Source organism: Xylona heveae (genome assembly GCF_001619985.1).
Source record: "Xylona heveae TC161 unplaced genomic scaffold L228scaffold_1, whole genome shotgun sequence".
In the NCBI taxonomy this organism is placed as follows: domain Eukaryota; kingdom Fungi; phylum Ascomycota; class Xylonomycetes; order Xylonales; family Xylonaceae; genus Xylona; species Xylona heveae.
Genome location: NW_017264193.1, coordinates 2,826,558 through 2,853,025, shown reverse-complemented (window position 1 = coordinate 2,853,025; position 26,468 = coordinate 2,826,558). Strand labels below are relative to the sequence as shown.

The 26,468-nt window shown below is 48.0% G+C and overlaps 10 protein-coding genes across 10 annotated transcripts; 6 read left to right on the top strand and 4 right to left on the bottom strand.

The window, feature by feature from the left end:
- Positions 1-1,948: 1,948 nt before the first annotated feature.
- Positions 1,949-3,330, bottom strand: L228DRAFT_243365 (hypothetical protein). Its single transcript, XM_018331671.1, has 3 exons — positions 2,815-3,330; positions 2,544-2,744; positions 1,949-2,415 (listed from the first exon to the last, which is right to left on the bottom strand). The coding sequence occupies exons 1-3, from the start codon at positions 2,885-2,887 to the stop codon at positions 2,174-2,176; spliced, it is 516 nt and encodes a 171-aa protein (XP_018192393.1). The 5' UTR covers positions 2,888-3,330; the 3' UTR covers positions 1,949-2,173.
- A 472-nt stretch (positions 3,331-3,802) lies between these two features.
- On the bottom strand, positions 3,803-6,577 carry L228DRAFT_243364 (eukaryotic translation initiation factor 3 subunit B). Its single transcript, XM_018331670.1, has 4 exons — positions 6,438-6,577; positions 6,181-6,373; positions 4,583-6,119; positions 3,803-4,524 (listed from the first exon to the last, which is right to left on the bottom strand). Exons 1-4 carry the CDS (start codon positions 6,508-6,510, stop codon positions 4,108-4,110), a joined length of 2,220 nt encoding a protein of 739 aa, XP_018192392.1. The 5' UTR covers positions 6,511-6,577; the 3' UTR covers positions 3,803-4,107.
- A 411-nt stretch (positions 6,578-6,988) lies between these two features.
- L228DRAFT_243363 (T-complex protein 1 subunit beta) lies at positions 6,989-9,189 on the top strand. The gene is made up of 5 exons (XM_018331669.1): positions 6,989-7,051; positions 7,101-7,249; positions 7,303-7,862; positions 7,912-8,726; positions 8,776-9,189. Exons 1-5 carry the CDS (start codon positions 7,049-7,051, stop codon positions 8,833-8,835), a joined length of 1,587 nt encoding a protein of 528 aa, XP_018192391.1. The 5' UTR covers positions 6,989-7,048; the 3' UTR covers positions 8,836-9,189.
- A 571-nt stretch (positions 9,190-9,760) lies between these two features.
- On the top strand, positions 9,761-13,955 carry L228DRAFT_243362 (hypothetical protein). The gene is made up of 2 exons (XM_018331668.1): positions 9,761-12,992; positions 13,048-13,955. Exons 1-2 carry the CDS (start codon positions 9,934-9,936, stop codon positions 13,496-13,498), a joined length of 3,510 nt encoding a protein of 1,169 aa, XP_018192390.1. The 5' UTR covers positions 9,761-9,933; the 3' UTR covers positions 13,499-13,955.
- On the bottom strand, positions 13,716-14,534 carry L228DRAFT_19425 (hypothetical protein). Its single transcript, XM_018329600.1, has one exon. The coding sequence runs from the start codon at positions 14,439-14,441 to the stop codon at positions 13,932-13,934; it is 510 nt and encodes a 169-aa protein (XP_018192389.1). The 5' UTR covers positions 14,442-14,534; the 3' UTR covers positions 13,716-13,931.
- On the bottom strand, positions 14,493-15,649 carry L228DRAFT_235847 (SWIB-domain-containing protein; the record flags this gene model as incomplete). Its single annotated transcript, XM_018330764.1, has 5 exons — positions 14,493-14,678; positions 14,753-14,806; positions 14,875-15,345; positions 15,430-15,566; positions 15,643-15,649. The coding sequence occupies 5 exons, from the start codon at positions 15,647-15,649 to the stop codon at positions 14,493-14,495; spliced, it is 855 nt and encodes a 284-aa protein (XP_018192388.1).
- A 1,062-nt stretch (positions 15,650-16,711) lies between these two features.
- On the top strand, positions 16,712-17,337 carry L228DRAFT_243360 (hypothetical protein). The gene is made up of 3 exons (XM_018331667.1): positions 16,712-16,808; positions 16,868-17,141; positions 17,202-17,337. The coding sequence occupies exons 2-3, from the start codon at positions 17,020-17,022 to the stop codon at positions 17,329-17,331; spliced, it is 252 nt and encodes an 83-aa protein (XP_018192387.1). The 5' UTR covers positions 16,712-16,808; positions 16,868-17,019; the 3' UTR covers positions 17,332-17,337.
- A 594-nt stretch (positions 17,338-17,931) lies between these two features.
- L228DRAFT_243357 (hypothetical protein) lies at positions 17,932-18,484 on the top strand. Its single transcript, XM_018331666.1, has 2 exons — positions 17,932-18,208; positions 18,275-18,484. The coding sequence occupies exons 1-2, from the start codon at positions 17,945-17,947 to the stop codon at positions 18,425-18,427; spliced, it is 417 nt and encodes a 138-aa protein (XP_018192386.1). The 5' UTR covers positions 17,932-17,944; the 3' UTR covers positions 18,428-18,484.
- A 323-nt stretch (positions 18,485-18,807) lies between these two features.
- Positions 18,808-21,671, top strand: L228DRAFT_206928 (DUF221-domain-containing protein; the record flags this gene model as incomplete). The annotated part of the gene is made up of 6 exons (XM_018329697.1): positions 18,808-18,942; positions 19,019-19,183; positions 19,243-20,115; positions 20,187-20,529; positions 20,587-20,919; positions 20,977-21,671. The coding sequence occupies 6 exons, from the start codon at positions 18,808-18,810 to the stop codon at positions 21,669-21,671; spliced, it is 2,544 nt and encodes an 847-aa protein (XP_018192385.1).
- Positions 21,672-22,129: 458 nt separating this feature from the next.
- On the top strand, positions 22,130-25,661 carry L228DRAFT_19358 (hypothetical protein). The gene has a single exon (XM_018329599.1). The coding sequence runs from the start codon at positions 22,381-22,383 to the stop codon at positions 25,519-25,521; it is 3,141 nt and encodes a 1,046-aa protein (XP_018192384.1). The 5' UTR covers positions 22,130-22,380; the 3' UTR covers positions 25,522-25,661.
- The last annotated feature ends 807 nt before the right edge of the window (positions 25,662-26,468 follow it).

Sequence of the window (26,468 nt, the reverse complement as noted above, 5' to 3'; positions counted from 1 at the left end):
ATTAGAAATTGTGAGACGACTTTGACGACGGAACCAAGCGTCTTCACCATATATGGAGTTGGTGACGATGCAGCACGGCGTTAAAAATTGAACGGACTGGTGAGTTGTAGGTGATGACGTTTGGGTGATGCCCAAAGTCACTGAATACAATCAAAAAGAGAGACGATGGGGGAAATATGCTGGTCTATGATGCTGAGAAGAGGTTGACTTACCTATCTGATTTGCTCCAAGGTGGAAGAAATATTTGTGTCGAATACAGTGGCCTCAATGCAGGTGCATCCTTTGAAACGCCTTTTTGGAAGCTGCGTGGGCGACGGTTGGGAGAAGTAGGATGTCGGTGCGGGCAGAAAAGCGGCGGCGGTAGCGACGAGACAGCGGGTGTGGATACGGCACGGAAGTCCAGAAAGTTAATTACTTGGGTACACGGGTGTTTCAGCAGGACGTTTAGCGGGTAGGGCAGCTTTAAAACGATGGCTGCAGAGTCGGGGGTTGTTTTTTGGGGTCTCAGTCTCCTCGGGCAGCGGGAAGGCCAAGGGAAAAAGGGAACAAATGTATCGTTAAACGGCTGGCACTCGGACCATGGACGCCTCAAACTTACCCATAGTCGACTCTAGTTATACCGTAGTTAAGGCCCGGGCCAGCGCAGCATTAATCTGGTGGGCCCTGCACCCGCCCCTCACGGACCAGGGAGCAAAAATGTTTCGGAGAATTACCACGACACGCTACTATACGTACTATACCTTCAATAACGACCAAGCTGTAGTTATTACGTACTTTTGCAATCAAGCACATTTACAATTCAATCCTCGATCCTCCACTTTGAGGACTATACAGTATTATCACCAATGCTCCATAACTACCCACTATCTCTGTCTATGGCAGTTACCCTGTCCATTCAATCCATTAGAGAGAGTATGAAGACATCTCAATCGGTCATGTTTGGAGCTGTAGCGTATCATACGACACAAAAAGAAGGAATGCATAGAATATATGACTGCATGAGAAATGCACAAATTGAATTGGGCCGTTGCCATTGATTTGGGTCACTGAAGTAGTGTAGCCCAACTTACGCACTCACGACTGAGGGGACTTTGGGCTACCGAGACCAGGAGGCCTAAAGATCTGTTGGATCTCCTCGTCGAACAAGACAGACGAATGCGGTCAAAACGATTTCCATGTTGGTCCAAGTAGTTGGTTTATCGCACAATGTTTTGTTCTTCTGGCTCTTCCTAGTGTCTGTTCTTTGCTCGCGATGGGTTTAGCAGATGGTCATAGTGGGGACTAAGCGGAGAACTAGAGAGCACGAGGGGTTATTGATTCTACTATACGGGGGGATACGGGGTATAATCGAAAGACCTTTTGCGTCTGAATAGAAAGCAATGAAAGTCAATTTCAAACCACGATAAATATCCTCTTACGAAACATCGGACATGCGATCAAGTCACAAATACTTCCTGATGGGTTGAAGAGCTTGCCAAAGGACCAAGATGAAGCAGACATTTGCCCGGCAACCCATAACTACGGAGGCAAACAGACTAACGCAATGTGGTCACCACCAAACCGCATCTCTGGGCTTTTGGGAGGGTTTTGGGTCTGCAGCTACCCCTCCCGCCCGCCCTAAAACCTCCCCCATGCTCCCTCCCCCCCCCGTCCCTCACGCCACAAGCTAGCCACGGCGGCCCTTTAATTATCCACATGCAGTAGCACGAATCGCCGCTTCTATATGCTGACATGCAGCTGTCAAGCATAATGAGCATCCATCTTCTCATTGATTCTATACAATCAACACTGCTCTTCTAATTGAAGTAGAACAGTGCAATCTTTGCGGTGTGGTATGCAATGACACCATTAATTCAATGTGGAATCAGAGGCACATTTTCACTTTTTCGTAATAAGGAACTAGCAAATTACAAGAGATATAAATTACAAGATCTAATCGCAGCCTCAATGGCCACTAAAAATTATGGAAGAATTTCTTCTAATATCCGTAAAAGAAAATACAGTGTCAACCAGCGATATGCGCTATGACAGCAAGTCAGATAACATAGCTGTTATGAGTCTTGGGAAGAGAAAAGTATTGTTTAGAAAAAAAGATGACAGGAAAAGTGAACAATCCTTGTGTACACCGGGGTATCGAATATCAGGGGCAAAAAGGGTCAACGGCTTTCCAGCTCTAGGCCTTGTTCTTAAGAAACTTTCCAAACAGGAAATCCTTTCCTTTGTCGGCCCATCCCCGAAACTCGTGCTTATTCTTCTTCTTGTCCTCGTCGCCGGGAGCTTGCGTGCCGTTGGTGGCGGGTGTTTGAGCGGCGACAGCTTTGGCTTGCTGTTCCTCCCTCTTGGCTTCCACTTTGGCCTCCTCCTTTGCCGCTGCTTTAATTTCGTCGCTTTCGCGGACGACATTAGCCGCACCACCTGTAGCAGTCATGGTTGTTAGCATTGGGTCTCAAGAACGCAAGGCTGTGCAGGCGTAAACAGGCAATCAAGTGAAGAAAATCACACGTCGCATCAGCAGGCTTCAGGGTTCATAGGGCAGAACTCACCACGACCAACATGCATCTCCCCTCGGCTTTGCGGGCGCGGAGGTTCCTCGACGTCCTGAGACTCTCTGGCTACTTGTGGATTCTCATTTTTTGCCATATTGCCCGTGCCCCCTCTGCCAGTGGTGTACATATCCGATTTGATGGTAGGGGTGACCAGGTCCTCGGCGCTAATCCGATCGCCTGTGTCAGTTCCCATATTTCCTATTGAAAGGTGTCAGAGCCGTTCATGCCTAAACATCACCAAGAGTCCAAAAGAGCAGAACGAGCTCACCTGCACCGCCTCGACCGTGAGACATGGGACGGGACTCCAACGAAGGGCGTGGGGACGGTTTTGGGGAAGCCATTATTTTCGTCTTTGATAAACGAAGAGCTTTGAGAAATGTCGTGCTTTGAATGTTTTGTGGATAAGAAATAACACTCGCGCGAAGGGAATTTCCACGTTGCTTGCAGAAAGTGTGGTCTCGGGAACGTGGGGCTTTAAAAAGGGTGATTGGATTAACTGGCCGAAGGGGCTGGCTGAAGCACTGTAGTGAATGACTGCCAAGCAAAAAGTTGAATGTAGGTGGTGCGATAAGGGGAAATCGTCTGTCGGACTAATTTGAGATGGACCGGCGTATAATTTCGCTGGCCTGTGAAAGGTCCAGCCTGGAGGAGTCAAAGAAAAAAGATGACGGCCAGAACTTAGAGAGCCACGCCAAATGTCGTCACTTGGACAGTGCGCAATGAAATTTCTAATGTGCTAGACCCTCTATTTCTACGGATGCTCGGAAGATGCAAGGAAAATTTTTGAAAATTCTACAAGAAGCCATCGCCCGAGCTATGGGCAGACCACGCTCCAGGTAGCTCTCAGCGGAAAATTCTGTAAAATTTGGATGCGACGGACTTCGGCGGGTGGGGGGAAGCGTCAGCCACCCGCAAAAATGCCAAGAGGTCGACTCTCCGCTGCGATTCGACGTAAAGGGAAACTCCTCCCGGACTTTTGACAAATGTTGCGACCAAGCTATTCATGTGACGGCTCCTCAAATAGTTATGTTATCCCATTTGGGACGTAGCAAGACTCTACCTCATGTTCCTTTATTTGTTGCTACTTTCACTTTTGGCACGATCAGATGTTTTCCTTGTGACTGCAGCTGTGGTCTGCTATGTGAGGTAGCGTATAAGTGCGCTGCGGGCGATCCTGCACAGAACAGGGGACGTCATGCGCAGGGATGAAAGTGGGGCCGCTGTCGCAAACACAATTTAAATGATAACTTATTAAAATCGTCACTTATTGAATAAACTAGGTACCTAGGTAAATATTCGTAAAACACCATCTGAACTACATATTGGATAAATCTCTGCTTTTTGCGTCGCTGTTCATCTGTGAGACGCAACGGCATGCCGAACAGTACGTGCTACAAAAGCAAAATTGCAACACGAATGTCGACCAGCCCGGTTGAACTCCGCTATTTACACACATCGGAAAAGTGACATCCCGATGGCGCAAGCACGCCAAAAGATGTGATGATAAAAGAATTGTAGACCGAGAAACAAAAATGAAATGACATGCTCAGGAGGAGATGCTCTAAGAAACAATTTCCTCCGTCTCATCAATAATCTCCTCAACAATCTCTTCAACAAAGGCCCCTTCACCAGCATCGGCATCGGCATCAGCGGCATCCTCCTTGGGCGTTTCGGGCAAGCCTTCTTCTTTTCGGTCAGCACGGAGCTCTTCCTCCACGCTGGCCCTCCAGGCCAGCCACTCGTCCAAGATTCTCCGGCGGTGCTCGACAATGGCAAAGTTAGCGCTGTCGAGTTCGTACTGGTCTTCTTCCTCGAAAATCTTGCTGTATTCACGGAGGTTCTTGCGAATCTGTTTCTGCTCCTCCTTGGTCAGGAGAGTCGGGGGGCGTGGGCGCCAGACGATTTGCTTGAGACGCTCAACGTGCTCTTCACGTAGTTGAGTGCCCTTAAAGTCGTAAATGTGGTAGCCATTCTCGACCTGAAACATCCCATTAGTTTCGCTTGAATTTTCCTTTCCAATTTCATATTGTACTTACAGCATGCTTCCAGATGCTTGCGCTGGTGACCACATATCGGCCAGTGGGGTCCCATTCGACATCAGTCACACCATAGTGATCAGCGGTAGCCATGAGTTGAAGATTTGCCGTCAGATCCTTCTCACTCTCAGGCTTCTCGCCCTCGTAGTCAAGATCCCAAAAGTCGAGCTCGAAGCTCTGTTGTGAATGGACCGTGGCGACTACAACGAAGCGCCCCTTAGGAGACCAGTAGATGGCGTTGCTGTTCTTCTTTTCGATGGTTCGAATGTGCTTGAAGTTACCGATTGCTTGACCCTTGACCTTCTCAGGGCAGAAGAATGAAACTGAAGTCTTGGGCGGGACGGCGGTGTTGGCCAACACTTCTGCGGTAGTAATGAGAACGAAACGATCGCCCTTCGGCTCCCAAGCAAAGTTGATGACAGTGTCTTTGATGGAGTCAACAACCTCAACTGGCACACCCTTTTCCTTAACCCGGAAGATCTCCAAGTTGGTTGCAAGAGACTTCTTTGACTTTGAGTGACGGTCGACCTTGACGCAGACGTACTTGGATTGGGATTGCCAATGAAGTTTCGCGTCTGAGACATTGAACAGGTTTCGTGTCCTAACAATCTCCTTGGACGGGATTGACATCAGTCCAACCTTTGCCGGGTTGCTGCCGATTTCAGGGGTCCAGTAGCAGAAAAGCTGCTCATAATTCTTGATACCGTCACGCTGCGGCGTGGCTGGCGCCCACTCAAAGTCCATTACACCGTCAATCTTGATCGAAGTCTTGTCGAGAAGGTTCATGCGGGGCAATTCATAGATCGAGATCGACTGTCCCTGAGTCATTCTCGCAACGTACTTGTCATCAGCAGACCACTTGAAGGCAGGCCATTGAATCTTCTTCTTGACGGGATTTCCGGCTTCATCGACAGCTGGGCCGGGAAGGTCGATAGTCTGGAATGATCGAAGAGCCTTGCCAGTTGCGACATCCCAGATGATGTAGTTCTTTCCGTCTTCTTCCATGGACAGTACGGGGTGTCCCTCATCCACGTGGATAGGTCTATGGGACCAAGTGACCAGATAGTTCTCATTGGGAGAGAAATCGACCAAGTTAACAAAGGGATGAGCGAATCGCTTTTGGCGAGTCCAGTTTGGACCGGCCCAGAGCTGGACACCCTGGGCATGAACGGAGATCAAGTAGGTGCCCTGAGGAGACCATTGGACAAAAGACTCGGTCCAGTGCTGGCGATCGACGATGTTTTCGGGAGCTTCCTTCTTCCTGTTCAAGTAGACACCAACGTTGTCACCACGGTAAATGGCGAATTGATCCCGAGCGTGCGGGTCTCCGAGCCACCAACGAAGGTGCTCTTTCTCAACAAAAGGCTCAATAACAGGAGGTTTGTATTCCTCATCAACTCGTCCCTCCCTTCCGTAGCGATCGATGTCGGTGAGCTTGTTGACAAGCATGGTGTGCTTCTTGTCCAGGGGTACACCGTGGAGAGCTCGTGCAGCCGCGATCGCTTGTTCAGGTGTTTCATACTCGACGAAGGCAAAACTGAAATCTGTGAGCCAAGCCTGCTAGAGAGGAAAAAATATATATAGTGATATTTACTTACCCTTCGGACTTCTTCTGGTCGTTAAGCGGCATGAAGATTGCATCCTCGCGAGTTTTGCCAACAGTGTTCAGCTTCCGGAGCAAGAATTTGATCAATTTTGACTTGCTCTCCTCCGGGACAACCGGAAGTCCATCGATAACGATAAAGGCATCAAGGCCTTCCTCCAACCGTACTTCATATTGTTCTCTTAGGTCTGCGAAAGAACATTATTGTTAGACAATCATTCCTATCAATCTATCACATTGCTTTGTGCGCACCGGAGAAATCGATATCCTCATCCTCATCATAGTGTTCCTCCTCAGGAGGGAGATCCTGGAAACTAGGCGCCATCTTGAGGCTTGGCTGCAGAACTCGCCGGTCGATGAACTGCTGGAGTAGACGCTGATCGAGAAGGCTCTAACTGAATTCTAGGTGGAAGTTCGCGTTCATGTCGATTTTCGCAGTCCCGCTGTTTTCGCTAAAGTGCGTCACGTGAGCAGCAACAAAGCTCCATTTCGGCAAGGGACCTTAAGTACCTTTGTTTTCTAGAATACAAAAGAAGTGTGTCTATATTGAACATTTTTGAAAAGGATTTCTATATCAAAAGCCTAGACGTTTTAATTGTAGATAACTACATTTAAGATATATTAGGCTGATAGATAATTGATGAAAATTACATCGAATTACGTATTACAAAAAGTTGTAGACCCGGCGAGGGAGTGATCCTCAAGGCACACTGCACTTCAAGATTGCAATGTGTACCGTAATTAGCGCGGGTCGCAGTCGCGTCTACCAAATTGACCTCCGAAAGATTAGTTATAGAACGATAGTCCTTTGCAGTACTGTCAGAGAGATTCAAACGGTCATCTGAAAAAAAAAATCCGTCAAGATGGTACAGCCCACGGTGATACAAGACTCGTATTTGAAGCTGACATAGCTAGGCAAACCCAACTCAAATTTTTGCCGACGACGTGACAGAAGAGAAAGGAGAAAATGCCCGTCTTTCAGCTTTCGTGGGCGCTATTGCCGTTGGCGATCTAGTGAAGAGCACTCTTGGGCCCAAGGGGATGGATAAGATTTTACAATCAGCGTTAGTTTCGGACAAATTTTCTGTGGGAGATAAGGAGCTGACAAGCGTTATAGATCGACTGGTGAAATTATGGTCACAAATGACGGTGCTACTATCCTGAAATCCATTGCCCTCGACAACGCCGCTGCAAAGGTTCTTGTGAATATCTCCAAAGTGCAAGACGATGAGGTCGGAGATGGAACGACATCGGTCACAGTTCTTGCTGCGGAGCTCTTACGGGAAGCGGAGAAGCTTGTGGACCAGAAGATACACCCGCAGACAATCATTGAAGGTTACCGCATTGCCAGCAATGCGGCTCTGCAGGCACTGGAAAAGTCTGCGATTGACCACAGCAAGAACAAGGAGGCTTTCCGGAAGGATCTTATCTCGATAGCACGAACGACATTGAGCTCGAAGGTGTTGAGTCAGGACCGTGACCATTTTGCGGAGCTTGCTGTGGATGCGGTGCTTCGGATGCGGGGCTCAACCGATCTTAGCCACATTCAGGTTATCAAGAAGGCTGGAGGAAAACTAGACGACTCTTATCTTGATGAGGGTTTTATACTGGACAAGCGGATTGGTGTGAACCAGCCAAAGAGGTTGGAGAATGCCAAAATTCTAGTTGCAAACACGGGTAAGTCTCCTCTCAAGGAAAACAGAATTAGCATATTGACATTTGAAAGCCATGGATACCGATAAGGTCAAGATTTTTGGTGCCAGACTCAAGGTTGAATCGACAGGAAAGCTCGCAGAACTGGAACGAGCGGAGCGTGAAAAGATGAAAGCAAAGGTGGAGAGAATCAAGGCTCATGGTATTAACTGCTTCGTCAACCGACAACTTATTTACAACTGGCCTGAGCAGCTCTTCTCTGATGCGGGCATTGTTTCTATCGAACATGCCGATTTTGATGGCATTGAGAGACTTGCTCTGGTTACGGGTGGTGAGATAACATCCACCTTCGATCACCCCGAGAGCGTGAAGCTCGGGCACTGCGATTTGATCGAGGAGGTCATCATTGGCGAAGATACTCTGATTAAATTTTCTGGCGTTGCTGCGGGACAAGCTTGCACCATTGTTCTTCGTGGTGCTACCGAGCAGCTTCTCGACGAAGCTGAGCGATCTCTACATGACGCGCTGGCGGTGTTGTCGCAGACCGTCAAGGAGCCCAAGACAACCCTTGGCGGTGGCTGTGCTGAAATGGTCATGGCCAAAGCTGTCGACCAAGCAGCACAGAATGTTGCCGGCAAGAAGGCAATCGCGGTTGACTCCTTTGCTAAAGCACTCCGACAGCTGCCGACCATTTTGGCAGACAACGCAGGACTTGACTCAAGCGACCTCGTGACACGACTTCGCTCCGCCGTTTATTCTGGCATGACTAGTTCCGGGCTCGACTTGCTCACGCCGGGCGGTGGCATTGCTGACATGAGGGAGCTTGGCGTTATTGAGAGCTACAAGCTGAAGCGCGCAGTGGTTTCGTCAGCATCCGAAGCTGCGGAGGTACGTTATCCGGACCTAATTCTTTGTTCAATTACTGACAACTTGCTAGGTTTTATTACGTGTGGACAACATTATCCGAAGTGCGCCGAGAAGACGCGAGCGCATGTGAATGCCGAAATAGAACCCAGCATAGATCTTATTGCGATTGCAAAATCCATTTGTCTCGTAACTACGCATTCTTGGCAGGATCATAAAATTTCATCTTCACCTCTGTATTAAAGATTTGACAATTAGCAAGTATTTAGCCTGATTGCAAACTGCTTCCGTGGCATGGGACTCTGAATCGACCTTGTGAATGGCGTGACTGGTGTACTCGCTGGTGGCGCAGAATCAGCCTCATGTCTGCCATATGGCGGTCTGGTATCGGGCGTCTCAAGGGCTTTTTGTGGGCTGCAAGGGACGAGAATGCATCAGGAGCGCCGTGCATGCCATATCACCATTGAACAAGAAGTGACGACGCCTGTTCAGAAGAATTGGGAACCTCTCCCGCCCAATTGTCGATTACACATTGTCCGTACGTGACATTGACTGATTTTGTCATCAAAACGTAGTCACGACCTCTTACTGATTGCCAATATGTACGGATGCTTTGAAAGCTATTTTTGTACCTGGCAGTGATAATTACGGTATCTTAATTACCAGTAATTACCTTAGTCATTTGACCCCCAAAAATCTTTAAGACTAAATTTTTTTCCCACTGTCTAGTTTGATTTCACCGTACAAAACCGGAATGATCAACCTCTGGACAAAATTTCAATCCAACCGCGGATGCCTCAATGAAACATCATCTTAATGCCACATATTCTACCCCAGGTCTTCGGGCTATAAGTGGTCGAACTGTCTGTCACCGACCCGGGTGAGGGAAATTTAGCGAATGTGGGAGAAGTTCCCGCCAAGGGTCCGCGTCGCTCATCCTTGAAAGGGTTTAGTGCAGCGCCCAAGTACTGCCCGCAACGCACTAACGGGCACACCCGTCGTCACTTTCGCCTGCCCACAACTTCCTCGCTTCTCTCCCCATCAACTCCTTCGAACATCCCGCTCTCATGACTCTCCCTTTTTTCACCTGGCTCTTTTCTATACCTGACTCCGACTGAATTACTACACATTTTCTTCTACAATCTATTTCGATATTCTCCGCCGAATGCGAACAACTTCTCCCACTCTCTGCCTGTCCAAGGCCAAGGAATCGAAGTTGTAGACTTTCGCTATGCTGCGTCGGTCGGCCGACGCAGCGAAAGTTCTAAGCCTGGCTTTCATTGCCTTTTATCTGCTGCTTCCCGTTTTCGCAGCTGCTCAGCAGAAGCAGTACCTACAAGATGGTTATCCGCACAATGACGAGATCCTTCACTCTGACTCCCCCAAGAAAGGAGGCTTACCCGGGGCCCGAGATCCTTTCGAGTCATCCAAACTCCCGACGGATCCTCGTTTAGAACAGGTACATCAATATTTAAAGGATACGGCAGTGGTCTCCAACAGTGAGAGCGCCATCGCAACCTTGGCTCCGGCGTCGTTAGGCGATGTCGTTAGAGCACCTCCTGCGCGTCAATCTGGCAAATCTGCAACGCTCTCCCGCCCTCCCGCGTTGCTGAATGCCCGTTCGCTGCAGGATTGGGAGGTCGAGGACTTCGTCCTCTTGGCGACCGTGGATGGAACGATACACGCACGCGATAGAAGGACCGGAGCCCCGCGATGGGCCTTAGAGGTTGATCGATCAATGGTAGAAACGGCATATCATCGGCGAAATAAGACCGACAAAATCGAGCCGCGACCAGAAGACAATTTGTTGTGGATTGTCGAGCCGAGTCAGGATGGAAGTATTTATATATACACGCCAGGGCCGAACCCGAGCCTTCAGAAATTGGAGTTGACGGTGAAAAAACTCGTTGAAGAACTTTCGCCTTATGCTGGTGATGACCCCCGGGTGGTCTACACTGCCGAAAAGAGGACTACGTTATATACGGTGGATGCGGCAAATGGACGAGTGCTGAAGACTTTCAGTTCTGCTGGTTCGTCAGTCAATGACGATGCGAGCTGCCCTCGAGTGACCGGACTCGAATATCTCGATGACGAAGAATGTGGCTCTGGTGGCTTGTTGACACTGGGTAGAATAGAATATACCGTGGCAATTCAGAGCCGAGACACTGGTGATCCGATTTGTACGATTCGATATTCCGAGTGGGGTCCCAACAACCGCGACAGTGACCTTCAGAGCCAGTACATTAGCACCATGGATCAAAAATATATTTACAGCAGACATGACGGGAGCATCTTTGGCTTTGATCACACGCAAATGGACGAAAGGCGCAAGCTTTACACGCAAAAGTTTTCATCGCCAGTTGCCAGAGTCTTTGATGTTGCGAGACCACTTGAAAGCGATTCGCACGACACCCCTCTCATCATCCTCCCTCAGCCGACAGGCCCCACGGATGGCGAAGGCTTATCGAATTCCTTTTCTGACCGCACCAACCGTATTTTTGTCAATCACACCGAACAGGGGGCGTGGTATGCCATGTCTGAAGATAGTTATCCTCTGGTCACTGGGGGTGCTCCTCTCGCTCAATGTTATAACAGCGATTGGCTTGACACCATTGGTAGCTTGGATTTTTCTCATCTATCTAAGGCGCAAGATGCTCTCGTTGGAGTCCACGCAATTGCGCCCTTTCAAGACCGGAAGCGGAGTTTTCCCACTCTACCTGGGCCCGAGAAGGAGCTGGCCAATGATACACCGCTTAATCCCATTTTACAACCTCCGCATTCCTCAGCTATCCCTACTATTGGCATGGCAGAGCCACCACCTTCGAATCTTCATTGGACCCTTCTCTCGGTCGTTCTTTCCATTTTGGGAACTTGGATATACCTTCATAGGCGAGAGTTGACAACAACCCTGCGGAAAAAGCTCCAGCTGAAAGGAAAATCGAATACCGCAGCCGATACATCTTTGTCCGCTGAACCAGCCAAGGATTTGGAAACTCTGCGGCCGCTCTCGGGACCTAACATGGAACTGCAAGGGGAGACCGCTGAAGGGCTGCAAGGCGGCGTTCCACTAGTGGAACAAACCTCGGCGGCGACTGCCGAAGCTAACCCTGTACCTCAATCGGCCGCAAAGGATAAGGCTATTCAGTCCGGAGATGTTCCGGATAATAGCAACGCAGAGGAGCCTGCTCCATCGCCCCCCAAGAAAAAGAAAGCGCACCGAGGCCAACGAGGTGGCCGGCAACATCGGAAGAAGAATGCAAATAAAAAGGAAAATGTTGACGAAGTTGAGCGTATATTAGACGAGGTACAGGATGTACAGGGCGGACCTTCTATCGAGCCAGATGTGATCACGGTCAATGTTGCAAAATCCGACTCGGTTACAGATGTTATTGAGCCGTTTCAAATCAACAATCTCGTGGTTACCGATGAGGTCCTCGGCTATGGTAGCTCAGGTACTATGGTCTTTAAGGGTTCATTTGAAGGCCGAGAAGTCGCCGTGAAACGTATGCTGCGGCAATTTTTCAACGTGGCTTCCCACGAGGTTGGCCTTTTGCAGGAGAGTGATGACCATGCAAATGTAATCCGGTATTTCTGTCGACAAGAGAGCTCTCTCTTCCACTACATTGCCCTCGAGCTCTGTCATGCCTCAGTGCAGGATGTGGTTGAGAGGCCTGTCGAATTTCCGAAGCTTGCTAAAGCCTGGAGTTTGGATATGCCACACATCATGCTCCAGATTGCCGCTGGAGTCCGCCATCTACATGCTCTACGGATCGTGCATCGAGACCTGAAGCCACAGAACATCCTTGTTGCCAATCCAAAGCTCTCACCAGCTAATCCTGATGCCGTTGTTCCTCCCCGCATTCTGATATCTGACTTTGGTCTTTGCAAGAAGCTGGAGAACGAACTAAGTTATCTCGGCACCTCCATGACGCATGCCGCTGGAACCCCTGGCTGGCGAGCCCCAGAGCTCCTCTTACTGGATAAAGATAAGGCAGGCTCAGCTGACTTTTACACCACAGCAAGCGGATTGAGTTCAGAGGCGTCCAATTCGGCCGCTGGTGGAACGAAGTCAACTCGGCGGGCGACAAGGGCAATCGACATATTTTCACTCGGCTGCGTTTATTTCTATGTTCTCACTGGAGGTCTTCATCCTTTCGGGGATAGTTACATGAGAGAGGCGAATGCGCTCAAGGGGAATTTTGACCTCGAGCCTTTGGACAGCCTTGGCGACTACGCTTCCGAAGCCAAAGATCTGATAGGGCGGATGATCGCGCTTGAGCCAAGGCAAAGGTGAGGTTTCGAATTAACAATTTGTAACGGATCAGATGCTAATTCTATTCTCTAGGCCCGACGCTACTTCAGTCATGATCCACCCATTCTTTTGGCCGCCAGAGAAGAGACTCAATTTTCTTTGTGATGTTTCCGATCATTTTGAGTTCGAGTGCCGCGACCCTCCGTCTCCACACTTACAGATACTTGAATCTGTAGCAGCTGAAGTCATCAACGGTGACTTCTTGAGAAAATTGCACAAGGACTTTGTCGACACCCTAGGAAAACAAAGAAAGTACACTGGCACGAAAATGCTCGACCTTCTTCGCGCTCTCCGCAATAAAAAGAATCACTATCAGGATATGCCGGACGATGTCAAGGCGCGCGTTGGCCCACTACCCGCTGGTTACCTGCATTACTGGACCGTCAGATTCCCGGACCTTCTCTTGCAATGTCATAACGCCATTGTCTCATGCGAACTCCAGGGGCGCGATCGGTTCAAGCCGTATTTCACGCCTCCTCCTTAAGTTACAGAGACATGTCGCATTGCTTCTGCTTTTCAGACTCTATTTTCATTCCGCATCAGCAGTGTCCATGATTCCACGCCTCCTAAAACTCCAGCTTTTTTTTTTCCTGTTCTTTCTTGGCTGTTTTGGTTTCCAGACGGCCTTGGATTATTATTACTTTTGTGTTCCCGAATTCCAAAACAATAACGACTTACTCATGCATTGCTTGGGCGTTTCTGGGGGAATGCACTTGTTCAGTCTACTGCATGTCATGCCGTATCACATGTCGCTTTAAACTCTGTGGTTTTCTTGACTTTTTGTTTATTTTTGCATCCGCCGCGTAATATTGTCCACTTCAATGTGACGAATGTCGAACATATATCGACATCCATCCACTCACCCATATTTTCACGATATTCATTTAGAAAAAAGGAATCCAATATACTTTGAATTTTCAAATAGTATCTCTGTCCTCTTGACTTATTGACTTGCGTTTCATCGTGTATATTGATGAAATGGCATATGCAAAAAAAAGAACCATGAAAAAGCCTGTAATTTTGCTCCTCCCAGGAGTTTTGGTGACAAATAACTCGATACCTTCCACTCTCCCAAACCTACCTAGCCATACAGATAACAAAAAAAAGCCTGTCTGATATCGTATTGGAGTTGATACGCGTATCCGTCCTCCGGTGTTATACGCAGAATGAGGCGCTACTATTCGTAGGTTTTGATCGCGTACCATGTTTTTTTTTAAATATTCCAGCCCATTGATCAAAAATAATGATGATGATGGTGATGATGATGATGATGATTTCGACTGGAAAAATAGAAACCTGTTCCAGGCTCCAGCAGCCGACCGAGAGAGAGGAAACGGCAATGATGAAAAGATGATGTGATAAGCGTTCCCATGGACTGAGAGTTGTGACGCCAATGGGTAAGAGTAAAAACACCCAAAGTGACGCATGCTCGAATGAATTTTTAGATGGCCATTTTTTTTATTTAAAGCCGTCACTCGTCATTCGTCCATGGCATAGACGTTTTGGTTGATAATCTTATTCATGGTGAACATGTGTACGCGGTCTTGTTTGAAGACGGCGCGCATGGCATCATCGCAGCAGATTTGTCGCTTGTCATTGGGATCTTGGAGGCCATGTTCCTTAATATGGGCCCAGACATTTTTTACAATCTGGGGTCGAGACATCTGAGAAAAGGAAGAAAGTGGTCAACTTTAAGGAGCGGCAAGGCACTGTTGTGCAAGGGGGTCCGACAACTTACGCTTGTCTCGCCGCCGACAAGTTCAGATAAGGCCGGCGATAGGAGTAAGGGTTTCTATGGGTATCGCGTGTGAGTTTCGCGCATGGTCAATGAGGAAAGTGGTAGTAGGAACAGCGCCTTACATGGAATCCGCCTGTTCGGTTGACTTTCTTCTCGTCTTTCCCTTCATCATCAGAGCCTGACCCTGCGTCGCTACCGTCAGAGGCGACTTTGTTTGAAGACTTCTTCTTGGTTGAAGATTTCTTCTTGTTCACGACGGGCTTGCGGCGCGTTGCCCCGGCTCGTGTGGGTCGCGCGCGGCTATTCTCTTCGGCTTGAAGCTTTGCAGCAAAAACTGCGTCTTCGTCAATCAAGTCCTGTTTCTTCTTCTTGGCGGGCGGGGCGCTCTCTTCGGGGTATTCGACAGAATCGTGCTCTCTCTTGTGTTTGGATGGCGGCGGGGAGGACGGTTCGTCGGATGATCTGTGGGCCTCGGTGGTGGCCGTGGCATGCCCGTTGGATTGCGCACCAGAGCCATCTACTGTAGCGTCTGCGGCGAATGCTCGCTCGCTCGCCTTATCGAAACGAGCGAGAATTAACTGTTTGATCTCATTCTAGAGGGATGTTAGTTGTTTGCTTCAGGAGAGAAAAGACAAGGGAAAGATTGCGCAGACGATGCGGAGGAGGCTAAGAATTACCTTTTGCGGAGTGATGTCATGGTCGACAGCAGCTTGAAGACCCTTTCGGATTCGCTTCTCTGAGATGGTGTTCAAGTCGCTTTCAGCAAGAATAGAGTCAATGATCTTTGTGTATGCTGCTTCAACGTCCGGAGGTACTGCCCGTTTGCGCCATGCAATTGTCAGCGGCATCACCCGAGCATGGAAGTAAACAATCCTGGTGTTTTGACTTACAGGCCATAATTGCTGGCGACAGAGCGACTATCGAATGCCCCGTATTTTATAATGGTTGGGCAATCTTCTTAGCCATTCAAAGGCCAGAGGTGTTCCAAAGACTGACGGTACGAGAGCGGCTCAGAGCGTCTATAATAGGATTCGCGCGCCAACAATGCGCATGCATACTATCTGCGGCAGTTCGATCCCTGCCAGCATCGGTTGTGCACACTGTCGCTGGATTAACTGAGATGGGCGTCTTCTCGATCGACAATGACTGATATATATATCTGAAGCGACGATGCGCTGGGTTGCGAACATAAAAGAATGCGTGGTTTGTCGTTACAATGGCAAGTCTGCTGTGGGGGAGTTTGTGAGGTCGAGACCGAGACCACAACCACCGGCGCGTGTCTGCGAGCGACGCAAGTACAACACAGTACGTACTGTGTCTACAACACTTCAGGTACCGGAGTACGACTGTAGTTTAACTTAGCCGATGCGATATGATGAGATGGGAATAGCTGCATCCGCTTAAACCTTCCCATTTTTACATCCACACAATTGCAATTGATATTGCAATATGAGAAGAGAATGGAAGCATCAACAAGGATTTTTTTATTTCTAAAGTAGATTTGTTAGCTTCAATTCCAATGTCATAGATTCTCATTAAAATAACCATCATAATTCGTGAAAAGCTAAGCATTTGGTTCGAAAAGTCTACGAATACAAGATGCTGGATTATTCGGAATCTCTATGTAATTGTTTTTGCAGAATAATTTTTCATTTTGTGCATAAATAATTAATTAAAGATGCTTTCAAGTGAGGGAGAGGGAATAAAAAGAAGCTGAGCTATAACATAATAGAAAGTGATTTATTTTTAGCCGCAGATTATTTATTAGAATGCGGCATCTTCCTCAGATCATTTTCACATTACAGACACACCACGTTCACGCTTGACCTACAAAAAAAGGATTTTTTTTTAACAAGAGACCATGAAACCGATCTTACATTCCGAGCTACGGTTGCGACAGTGTTGTAATGAGGATGCGGACAAGGTTTCAGCACTTCCTGCTTTGCATGGCCGCCGGATCAATGCTGAACGGCTCAGGACGTTGTGGGAGCTGTTACCCACTGGCTTTATGGAAAAGTGCAAGCAGTTCGAGTCGATCAAGTCTTTACAGACTTTGGTAAGTAGAGATATCCGGCAATCATTCCAGTGGTATGTCTCTGCCTAACGATCTTTCAGATGGGCTCACTTGTCAAGAGGCCGTTGACGTGTTTCGAATTGCAGAATTCTGTGGCCCCAAATCGGATACCGGATACTACTATCTTTCCGAATTAGAGCTTCGCGTGCATGCATATCGACTTAATGTTGACGATGACGACGTAACGGGATACATGACGGTAATGGATGAAGAAGAGAATGAAGAAGACCAATCAGATGACGTGAGCCCTACAATGGCCCCGAAAGCGGTGATGACTGCTCTTCCAAATATGAGACTTGAGGGCATTTGGGAATCGTAAGGGACTTGAAGGAAACCACAAAATCCTGTCATGAGCTAACGGGAAGTCCGATCTAGCTTGGTCTTCGGAAGGGCTATATCAACGGACCTACTACATTGCATAACGAATATGAGTAAAGTAATCTGCAATCTTTTGGGAAAAAGCCTCGCTGAGGAATCGGAGTCCGGATATCAAAGTCAGGAGTAGATCCACAAAAGTTTAATTGGAACCATCTTGTCCTTCTCCACGGTCCTCCAGGAACCGGGAAGACAAGCCTATGGCACGTTTCCCTGGAGACCGAAGCAAATTATTGAGGCAATTTGACCTGACACCGCCTACAGCCGTGCTCTTGCGCAGAAGATGGCCATACGACTACGCGATACTTTCAGTAAATGCCAGCTCATCGAGATTAGTTCCTGCTCATTGTTCAGTAGGTTCTTCGGTGAAAGTGGGAGACTCATGGAAACATTGTTTCGACAGATCCAGCTCTTAGCAAGAAAGGAAGAGCAGACCCTCTTCGTTATTTTACTTGACGAAGTCGAAAGCTTGACGCGTTCTCGCAAGGCCGCGCTGGCAACTCAGGAGCCAACGGATCTTTTAAGAGTCAGCAAGATCACCGAACTAATATGCAAGGATTTGACGCTCAATAATTGTGGTAGGCAACGAATGAATTGCTCATCGGCCTAGATCGGCTGCGATACCGTCAAAACGTGATCTTCATTTGCACAAGCAATATGACGGAAGCCCTTGTATGGCGTGCACAGGGACATCCTCAAGCAATGAATAGAGAACGCTGAATGGATCATAGGATTCCGCCTTCATGGACCGTGTTGATATTGAAGAGAACATCTCCCTCCCAGACGTCAATGCTGCATACGAGATCCTTCGGAGCTCCCTTGCCGATTTAGCCAAGTGTGGGATTGTGGCTCCGGAATGCCGAGTAGATGTGGACCATCATGAAAGTAGCGACGAGTCCTATGCAGTCGAATCCCTGCTTCCATCCTTTCAGGAAATGGAATTGAACTCGTGGACCGAACCGGATGAACACGCCAAAGCTCTCCTGGATATAGCTAAGGACTGCCAGGTGTGTCACTACCGCAGGAACCGGAGCTTTCTCATGATGCCATTTTGATAACAGTCTCACTCATAGGGAGCAACCGGTAGATGGCTCCGACGCCTGCCGGCGCTATCCATCGCCCGTTATACACACTCGAGTTCTTGTTCCTTTAGTCAGGCTCTTGCCGCAATGACGAAAGGCGTAGAAGCGTCGAGGGAAGGGCTTAAACAAGAGTGCACTGTTTGAACAGATTTCCCGTACACAAAGCTTTTCTTGTGAGCCTGGTTCGATGCTTGCGTGGACTTTGCTTAGCACATTGAAATCGGATATTGCTCGATGGTGATTCCACTTTCTTTAGCGCTCTGCCACTAAAAGCTTAGCATACTACGTAGTCGCTCTGTATTGTTTAGCATAACCGTTCCAAAAGGCGGTCAATTTGATAGCCGATTTGCACTCGAGGATGCTAAAGGCTACCGTATGATACCGCCCGGGTGTCTGCAGTGTTCCCGCTGACCGCCCAGATTAAATCATAAACAAGAGTTGGCAGTTTTGTCCCATCCCATTGTCACTTTGTGCATGACAACGTCGGTGTGAGTTCTTCAAAGCTGTCACACTGGGCTGCAGTCATGGAGGACTTCGAGATATTTAAGAAAAAGAATGAGACTTGGCATCCGGTCGATCAAACAAGCAATCAAAAAGCTCTGTATACCCAGCTCGTCATTTCTTTTGCGCTCGGATTGGGTGCATTTCTAACTTTTTGTGTAAGCTCTTTGCCAGCTATATTGGCCGCACATCTGGTCAAGCAAGCTTTGTACTAATATGGTCCGCACGATATAGGTCCTTCGTACCAAATGGACAGGATTGTATGCCGCTCGTAAAAAACAACACGAAGCGGCATCGAGCTTGCCCGAGCTCCCTAATACGTTTTTCGGCTGGATACCAACGCTCATCAAAATTAGCGATGAGGAAGTGCTGGCTTCAGCTGGACTTGATGCTTTTGTCGTAAGGAGATTGCATGGTTTTGCATGATACAACTGAGCCGATTGCTGAAAACCAACTAGTTCCTTTCATTTTTCCGAATGGCCAAGAAGTATCTCGCGGTAACGCTCTTCTTTGCGCTCGTAGTAATCCTTCCAGTCAATGTTCATTACGAGAATGACTGGGGATGGACCGATACGAACTCTACAGAACCATCAATTCCGTGGGTGGAGCCGTGGACGGTGTCCCAGGGTTTGACCACTCTAAAGAAATCCAAGAGGAAAGATCACCCGCCCACAACTCATCTTTGGATGTATGTCGCCTTTACATACCTCTTCAGTATATTTGCATTCTATCTTCTCATCGTGGAGACGAAACGAATCATACGAATACGTCAGGACTACCTTGGCAGTCAATCAACCATAACGGATCGAACAATCCGCCTGTCTGGTATTCCGCCCGAGTTCAGATCGGAGGACAAAATCAAAGATTTTATTGAGAAGCTGGAAATTGGAAAGGTAGAGAGTGTTACCCTCTGCCGGAATTGGAAAGAGTTGGATGATCTGATTGCTCAAAGGGACCAAGTCCTGAGGAAGCTTGAGGAAGCCTGGACTGTTTTCTTAGGGAAGCGGCGTGTGGAAAGGAACCTCGAGTCTCTGCCGGTTGCACAACCTTTACCACCTGACCCTTTGCCTCTACAAAGTGGGGAGGATGAAGAAAGTCGACTGCTAAATGATGTTGAGGCAACAGAAGCCCACTCTGCACCCTATGCTCGTAAAAGGCCTGCCACTAGAATCTGGTATGGGCGGTTCAATCTTCAAAGCAAGAAAATCGATGCCATTGACTACTACACGGAAAAACTACGTCAACTGGACGAAAAGATTACGACGGCGCGACAAAAGGAATACCCTCCAATGCCTTTGGCCTTTGTCTCAATGGACTCCGTTGCCGCTTGTGTAAGTGAACCCGTTTAAATCCAATGTCTCAATAGATTATGATGGAGTTACCTTCTAACGCCCCATTCCAGCAAATGGCTATCCAAGCCATCCTGGACCCACTCCCCATGCGGTTTCTGGCGAATCCGGCTCCAGCACCCTCAGATGTTGTGTGGCGTAATACTTATATTTCACGCACAAGCAGAATGATCCGTGCGTGGTCAATTACTGTATTTATTGCATTTTTGACAGTCTTTTGGTCCGCGTTGCTCGTGCCGATAGCAGGATTGCTCAACTTGGAGTCAATCCATAAAGTGTGGCCGCAACTCGCTGAGACCCTCGAGAAACATCAAATTGGAGGAGCTTTGGTCCAAACCGGATTACCCACATTGATTCTTTCTTTGCTCAATATTGCTGTTCCTTACTTGTACAATTGTAAGTACTTTACACTAATTATTTTCTTGTCAGCGGAGAGCTAATTATGCTATGAAGGGCTCTCAAATATGCAGGGCATGACTTCACAGGGCGACGTTGAGCTTTCTGTCATCTCCAAGAACTTTTTCTTCACATTTTTCAATCTATTTGTTGTTTTCACCGTATTTGGAACCGCTTACAATTTCTACGGCTTTGTTGACAGCTTCCGGGATGCCCTTCGAGACACCACACGAGTGGCTTATACTCTTGCTGCATCTTTGCAGGGTCTGGCCTCATTTTACGTGAACCTTATAATTCTTCAAGGATTAGGACTCTTTCCTTTCCGGTTACTTGAATTTGGTGCTGTTGCATTGTATCCATTGGGCTTGATTGGTGCCAAGACTCCTAGAGGTAAGCGTTCATTTGAGATCTTCTTGGATTGATAGGGGAAAAGCTAATAGCGAACAGATTATGCGGAACTTGAGCAACCTCCAGTGTTCAGTTACGGCTTCTTCCTTCCGCAGACGATGCTCATATTCATCATTTGCACCGTATACAGTGTCTTGCCGAGCTCGTGGCTCGTGTTATCATTCGGTCTGATATACTTTTCCATTGGCGCAATTACCTACAAATATCAGCTCCTCTATGCCATGGACCATAGACAGCATTCGACTGGAAGAGCTTGGACAATCATTTGTAACCGCGTCATTCTTGGTCTGATTGTCTTCCAACTTGCAATGGCCGGTGTCCTTGCGCTCAAGACGGCGTTTAAACGATCCGCGCTAATCTTGCCTCTGATAATCGGAACCATCTGGTTCAGTTACTTTTTCTCACGCTCCTTCGAGCCTCTGACTCTATTTATTGCTCTCAGGAGCATCCACCGGCCGGATCATCCTGACACCTATGTCTCAGAGAATAGCTTCACGCAAGCTCTTGGCCATAGGGTTGACCCTTCTGCCGAGAACGGGGCACCCCGTGGCCGGACGGTTGACGAACAACGTGAGACTGGTCTTCGATTCATGAATCCCAATCTCACTTCCGAGTATGTGTGCCAGGTCCATTTGGGGTGTTTGCGTACATCATTGCTAATTTTTATCTTTAGATTGGGAGGTGTCTGGATCACGAAGAGGCATAATACGAGGAGTGGATCCAACTCACCATGACCTCACAACCATTGATACGACGAAAGTGCTCTATGATACTTTATAAGCGCTGACGAGGTCTCGCGTTCTTTCATATTTACATGCTATGAGCCCACGATTATGCACAAATCCCAACCATATACCTATCGCAAGGATTATAAAGCATTTGCACCGCCACAGCGATAAATCCCATAGCTCTCCGCTACTCTCGTCAAATGTGACGGGCATAATGTTTAATTCATGGCCTTTTTAGAAAGAGCGACCTAGCATACTTGTGATTATTTGCCAATTTGCAGGTTTGCCTGACCAGTCGTTCCTTCTTATTGTCGCTTCGTCGCCTTAATACCCTTCTGTTGCCTATTGCTCTTTCCTTTTCTAGTCGTCTCAACATGCCTGACAGATACGCAAATAAAAGTTTCTTTTTGCCTCCGTTCCTGCCCTTTTTCTCACGTTCATAGTTCGCGCCTGTTTAGCGATGTCTCTTTCCCTCCTTCTTCTGCCTCTAACTCGCGCCTATAGTTCGCGTTTGTTTGGTGATATCTCACTTGTAACAATCGGAATTTGAAACAATTCAAACCCCATATCACCTCATTTTTGATTCGCCATTTTGGGATCATCTCTTCTCCGAACTTTTGCAAAACGTTTTCGCCACAATCAAATCCAATTCGTTCCGCACCGGATACATTGTTTTTCGACTGTTCAGAACCGTGAAGTGCAGGTAAATCCTAGCATGGATCGAACGGTCTATAAGATTGAGGACCTCATTCTGATTCTAAATGGGGTCCTCATGTATCTTCAAGTCGCGGATAGATCAGCAATGCGATTAACTTGCCGTACTTGGTCCGCAGTTGTCAACATTATCTGGCCAGTTATTCTCCCGTCTGTCTTTCATTTGCCGCGCGAGATCGTTCAGATGGTTTACGTGTTTTTGTCTCCCCTGGACTTCAACTCTGCCCGTCACACGTGCCATGGTTGGATGCTAGGCAGCTTGGATCGGGGACTGCTCGCACTGATGTTGAAACGCGCTGGATTTTGGTCGAGCATACCTCCGAGTCTCGTGTCTTCGAATAAGCTCTCGAGGCCCGTTCGAACCAGTCAAGAATGGAACCTCAGCAAGGTGTTTTCTTTTGAGTGTTCCCTCTTGCCTGGATGGACTGGCAACGGCATCTCGACTCTCTACAATCGGCCTCACGTCACGAATACCAAAAACTCTGCTTCCCCTTCTCAATTCACAGGATTCTTTGTTGCCTCGACTATCGATTTTACAGAGCTTGCCTCGGGACTTGTGAGAGCAGCTCACGGAGTCGTATCGGGACTTACTTTCACCGTGAGCGCTTGTGGACGATTCGTGGTGGTTGCAGAAGGATGCGTCACTTACATCTATCGTCTGACTGCCCAGGATGCTGGTATTCAGCCATTTACAAGCGTGTCATGCCCTGCAAGGGTCTTGGCCGTCAGTATGGATACTTCATCGGAGAGATTCGCTATTGCTGTCCTCCTTGATGGCAGGATGGGTCTTGTATGTGAAGTGAAACGCCCCAAAATGCGAAAGGCTCCAAAGCCGAGCTCCGTCGGACTACTTTCTCTAGACGGTTCATCGAAAAGATCGAGCAACGACTTTCAATTTGGTTCTAACCCTCACTATTGGACCCCCGAATATATGGACCAAGTCCGGAACGCATTATACAAAAATCAAAAACAACGGATCACACCGAAATCGCGTGAGGTGAAGGCTCTCTTGGAGGGAAGTGGTATTGGTCGTGAGACGGGTCCCCACAGTATATATCGCAACCTTTGCTCAAACGAAGACCCTCCGAGAAGCGTTGCGGTATGTCCATCAAGACGCTGCGTTGCCTTTGGCTGCTCCGCCGGCGTGGAATTGCATTGGGTCGATGCGGTTAATCAACACCACTTGAGTCGTTGGTTCCCGCTAAATACCCCTGGTGATTTCCTTCATTTTGTGCCATGTCGCAAAGGGGAGGAGTCAACAAGGCGCCTAAGGTTGATCTCGTCTATGGCACATCCATACCATGGATTCTCCATCAAAAAGCGCTACTTCCCCTCGCGCGACGAAGACGCGATTCAGAAACTTCTGAAAGAGTTTCGCGCGCACCGAAAGGAAGGTAACGCGCTCCGTGAAGTATTCGAAACAGAGAATACTACCGGACGAGATCATTTTCGTGCAGTTCCCTTGAGTGATGGAAAGCATATTTTATACACAGATCCTGTTTCGAATCGGCTGTGTATTGGTGTTGATACCCCGCTTGTTGGCCCAACGAAGCTACAACGAAGAATCACACTGATCGGAGAAGACGATGTAGTACCAACGACCTACAATTCTTGGTACAAGTCTAACGAGAGCGTCCGAGTCGTGGCGGGATATGGTGACAACGTTTGGTTCTTCAGTATTCCCAGTGACGTTTTTGCTGATTTCAAAAATGGGAGCAAAGATGGCGTTTGGCGTTCTTGGGTCGGCCGGGAACAGCCTGGCCTTGGCCTTAGGTTCAAAGGCAAAAAGATCGGGCGTATTCAAGGGCTCGTCGATGTCGCTATTCGTGGTGGAGGTAAGACTGGCCTCATTATTTGGGGATTCGGCAACACTGGTGTTGCTTCCGTATGGAAGTCAGACAACGGTGGAAAATGGGCCCAGAGCTCGCCCCGCGATAAATGGGTTCAAAAGGATGGCCAGGTAGTTGATGCCAGTCTATTTGACAATGACGATGGCATGCAAAAGCTATCACCGCTTTTTGAAGCGCTGAAGCTTGATGAGGGCAAGTCCAACAGACGCTCCACAAAGTCTAAAGGCAGAACCATCCTATCCCCACATCTCAGCCACCAACCACAGAAGACGAACAACAAGAAGAAGTTCACTTCTAGCACCTATGCCTCTCCTGCAAGTCTCCCGTCGCGGAAGCGGAATCTTTCTGATTCTTCTGATGGTGCTGACGAACGCTATCGTGGTCGGCTTCGTCTTCCCACTGACCTCTTCTCGTCCGAAGAAGTTGCGCATTTGCCGCTCCCTCTCATCAGTGACTTGAGCGACCATGAAGATGAGAACGAGGACCTGGCGTCTTTCTGTGAGAGAATGGACATTGATGGAGGAGATGTTCATAACTTGACTGGAAAGCTGGCGTCGATGGATCTTTACTATGATCCCGTCGACACACTCTCCGACCGATTGGCTCAGGTTACTATTGATCGAGCTGCGAATGCCGGATTCTCCGCATATCGTGGCATGTACAGTTCATTCGATGAGTCCGCAATGGACATCGATTTCTCTGACGAGGATCAAGAAATGTCAGATGATCAAGACATGTCTCTTCCTGACATGGACGACGTTTCAATGGACGATATCCCCGAGCTGACCGCCGACTTGGGAAGTGATTTCGACCGTGATGGCGATGTCACGATGACCAACGGCCCTTGGGGCTCAGCCTCTTCGCCTTTTACTGGCTTCGGCTTCGGATCGAATGGTGCTTCAGGTCTCTATCAAGCTCAAAACCCTGAACACCACCCGACTAGCTGGGTCTCTCCGGATCTTCATCAATCTTTGAATCCTGAGCAACGTCCGACTACCTGGGTCTCTTCAGATCTTTATCAATCCCAGAACACCCAACATCACCCGAATAGCTGGGTCTATAACCCTTCAGGTCCTTATCAATCTTCGAATCCTGAACGTCATCCCACTAGCTGGGTATCCAACGCGCTCTTCGACGGTGGAGTTGAAGCCGATAATAATAGTGATGAAGATTACGAACCGCCCGAGACGGTAGAGCTCTTAGATCTGGCGCCCAATGGGTATGCTAATGGACCAGTCGCTGATGCGGCTGAGTTCCAGAGACTGAATTGTGAGATGTGGGGAATTGAGTAGAGGATGTATGGGGTTTTTGTTTCTTTTTCTTTTTTACGTTATCGTTTCCTTTTCCTGTTCTTTTTCTCTCCGTTTCCTGTTTCCTTTTCCTGCTTCTTCTTCTTTTTTCCGTTTCCTTTTGTTTTCGGCTCTTCTTCTCGCCTCTTGTAAACTTTATTTTGGTATATCTTATCCGCCTCTCCAACTACCACTCCTCTGGTGGTGGTTGACGTTTTTAGTATAGATTAACCTTGGTACTATGCATTGTTTAGGAATATAGGTTTAGGATGCCTCCCCCGGAATGGCGGAGCTGTATTGGTTTCTAGAACGGTCTGTTTATGAAAGACCTAGATCGAATAAAGATAATTATGTAGTGTTCCTTTCAGTGCCGTCTGCTTTTAAGGTGATTCTCGCAGTTCATGCAATGCTTAGCAAATATACGTTTTCTCTGGTGACCCTTAATGGCCATCGATGCGAAGTCCTGCTTTTTTACTGCTTTCCTTACAATCCACCGTTATTGCTTGCTTCGCTGAACCGGGTCCGGCCCTTACACTTTACTTTGGTGAACCCTTTTCATCACACGCCATCTTCATGTCTATGAAGAAAATTTAAAATCCCCAGCTTTGCAGCGCATTTTATACTCTCGGTTTAAGTTATAACACGTCTTGCCACTCTACTGCATTTTCATGCCATTCTCTACTCAGTTGGATATGACAGATTTCTCCAATGCGAATTTACACCCATCTATTCAGTCACGGGGGACTCGGTTGATTGGTTCAAAGGAGAATCGAACGTGATTTAACAAGAAAACAGCGAGATTCGAGAAAGAATCAGGGGATATCTGCAAGGGCTCTGGCTTCGAGGAGACGTCGTAGTGTTGCTGCTGGAAGCCGAGTTGGTAATATGAGATATGGCACCTTGTCTCATATCAAAAACCGCATTATCTAGTCGCTTGCTTAAACAGACAA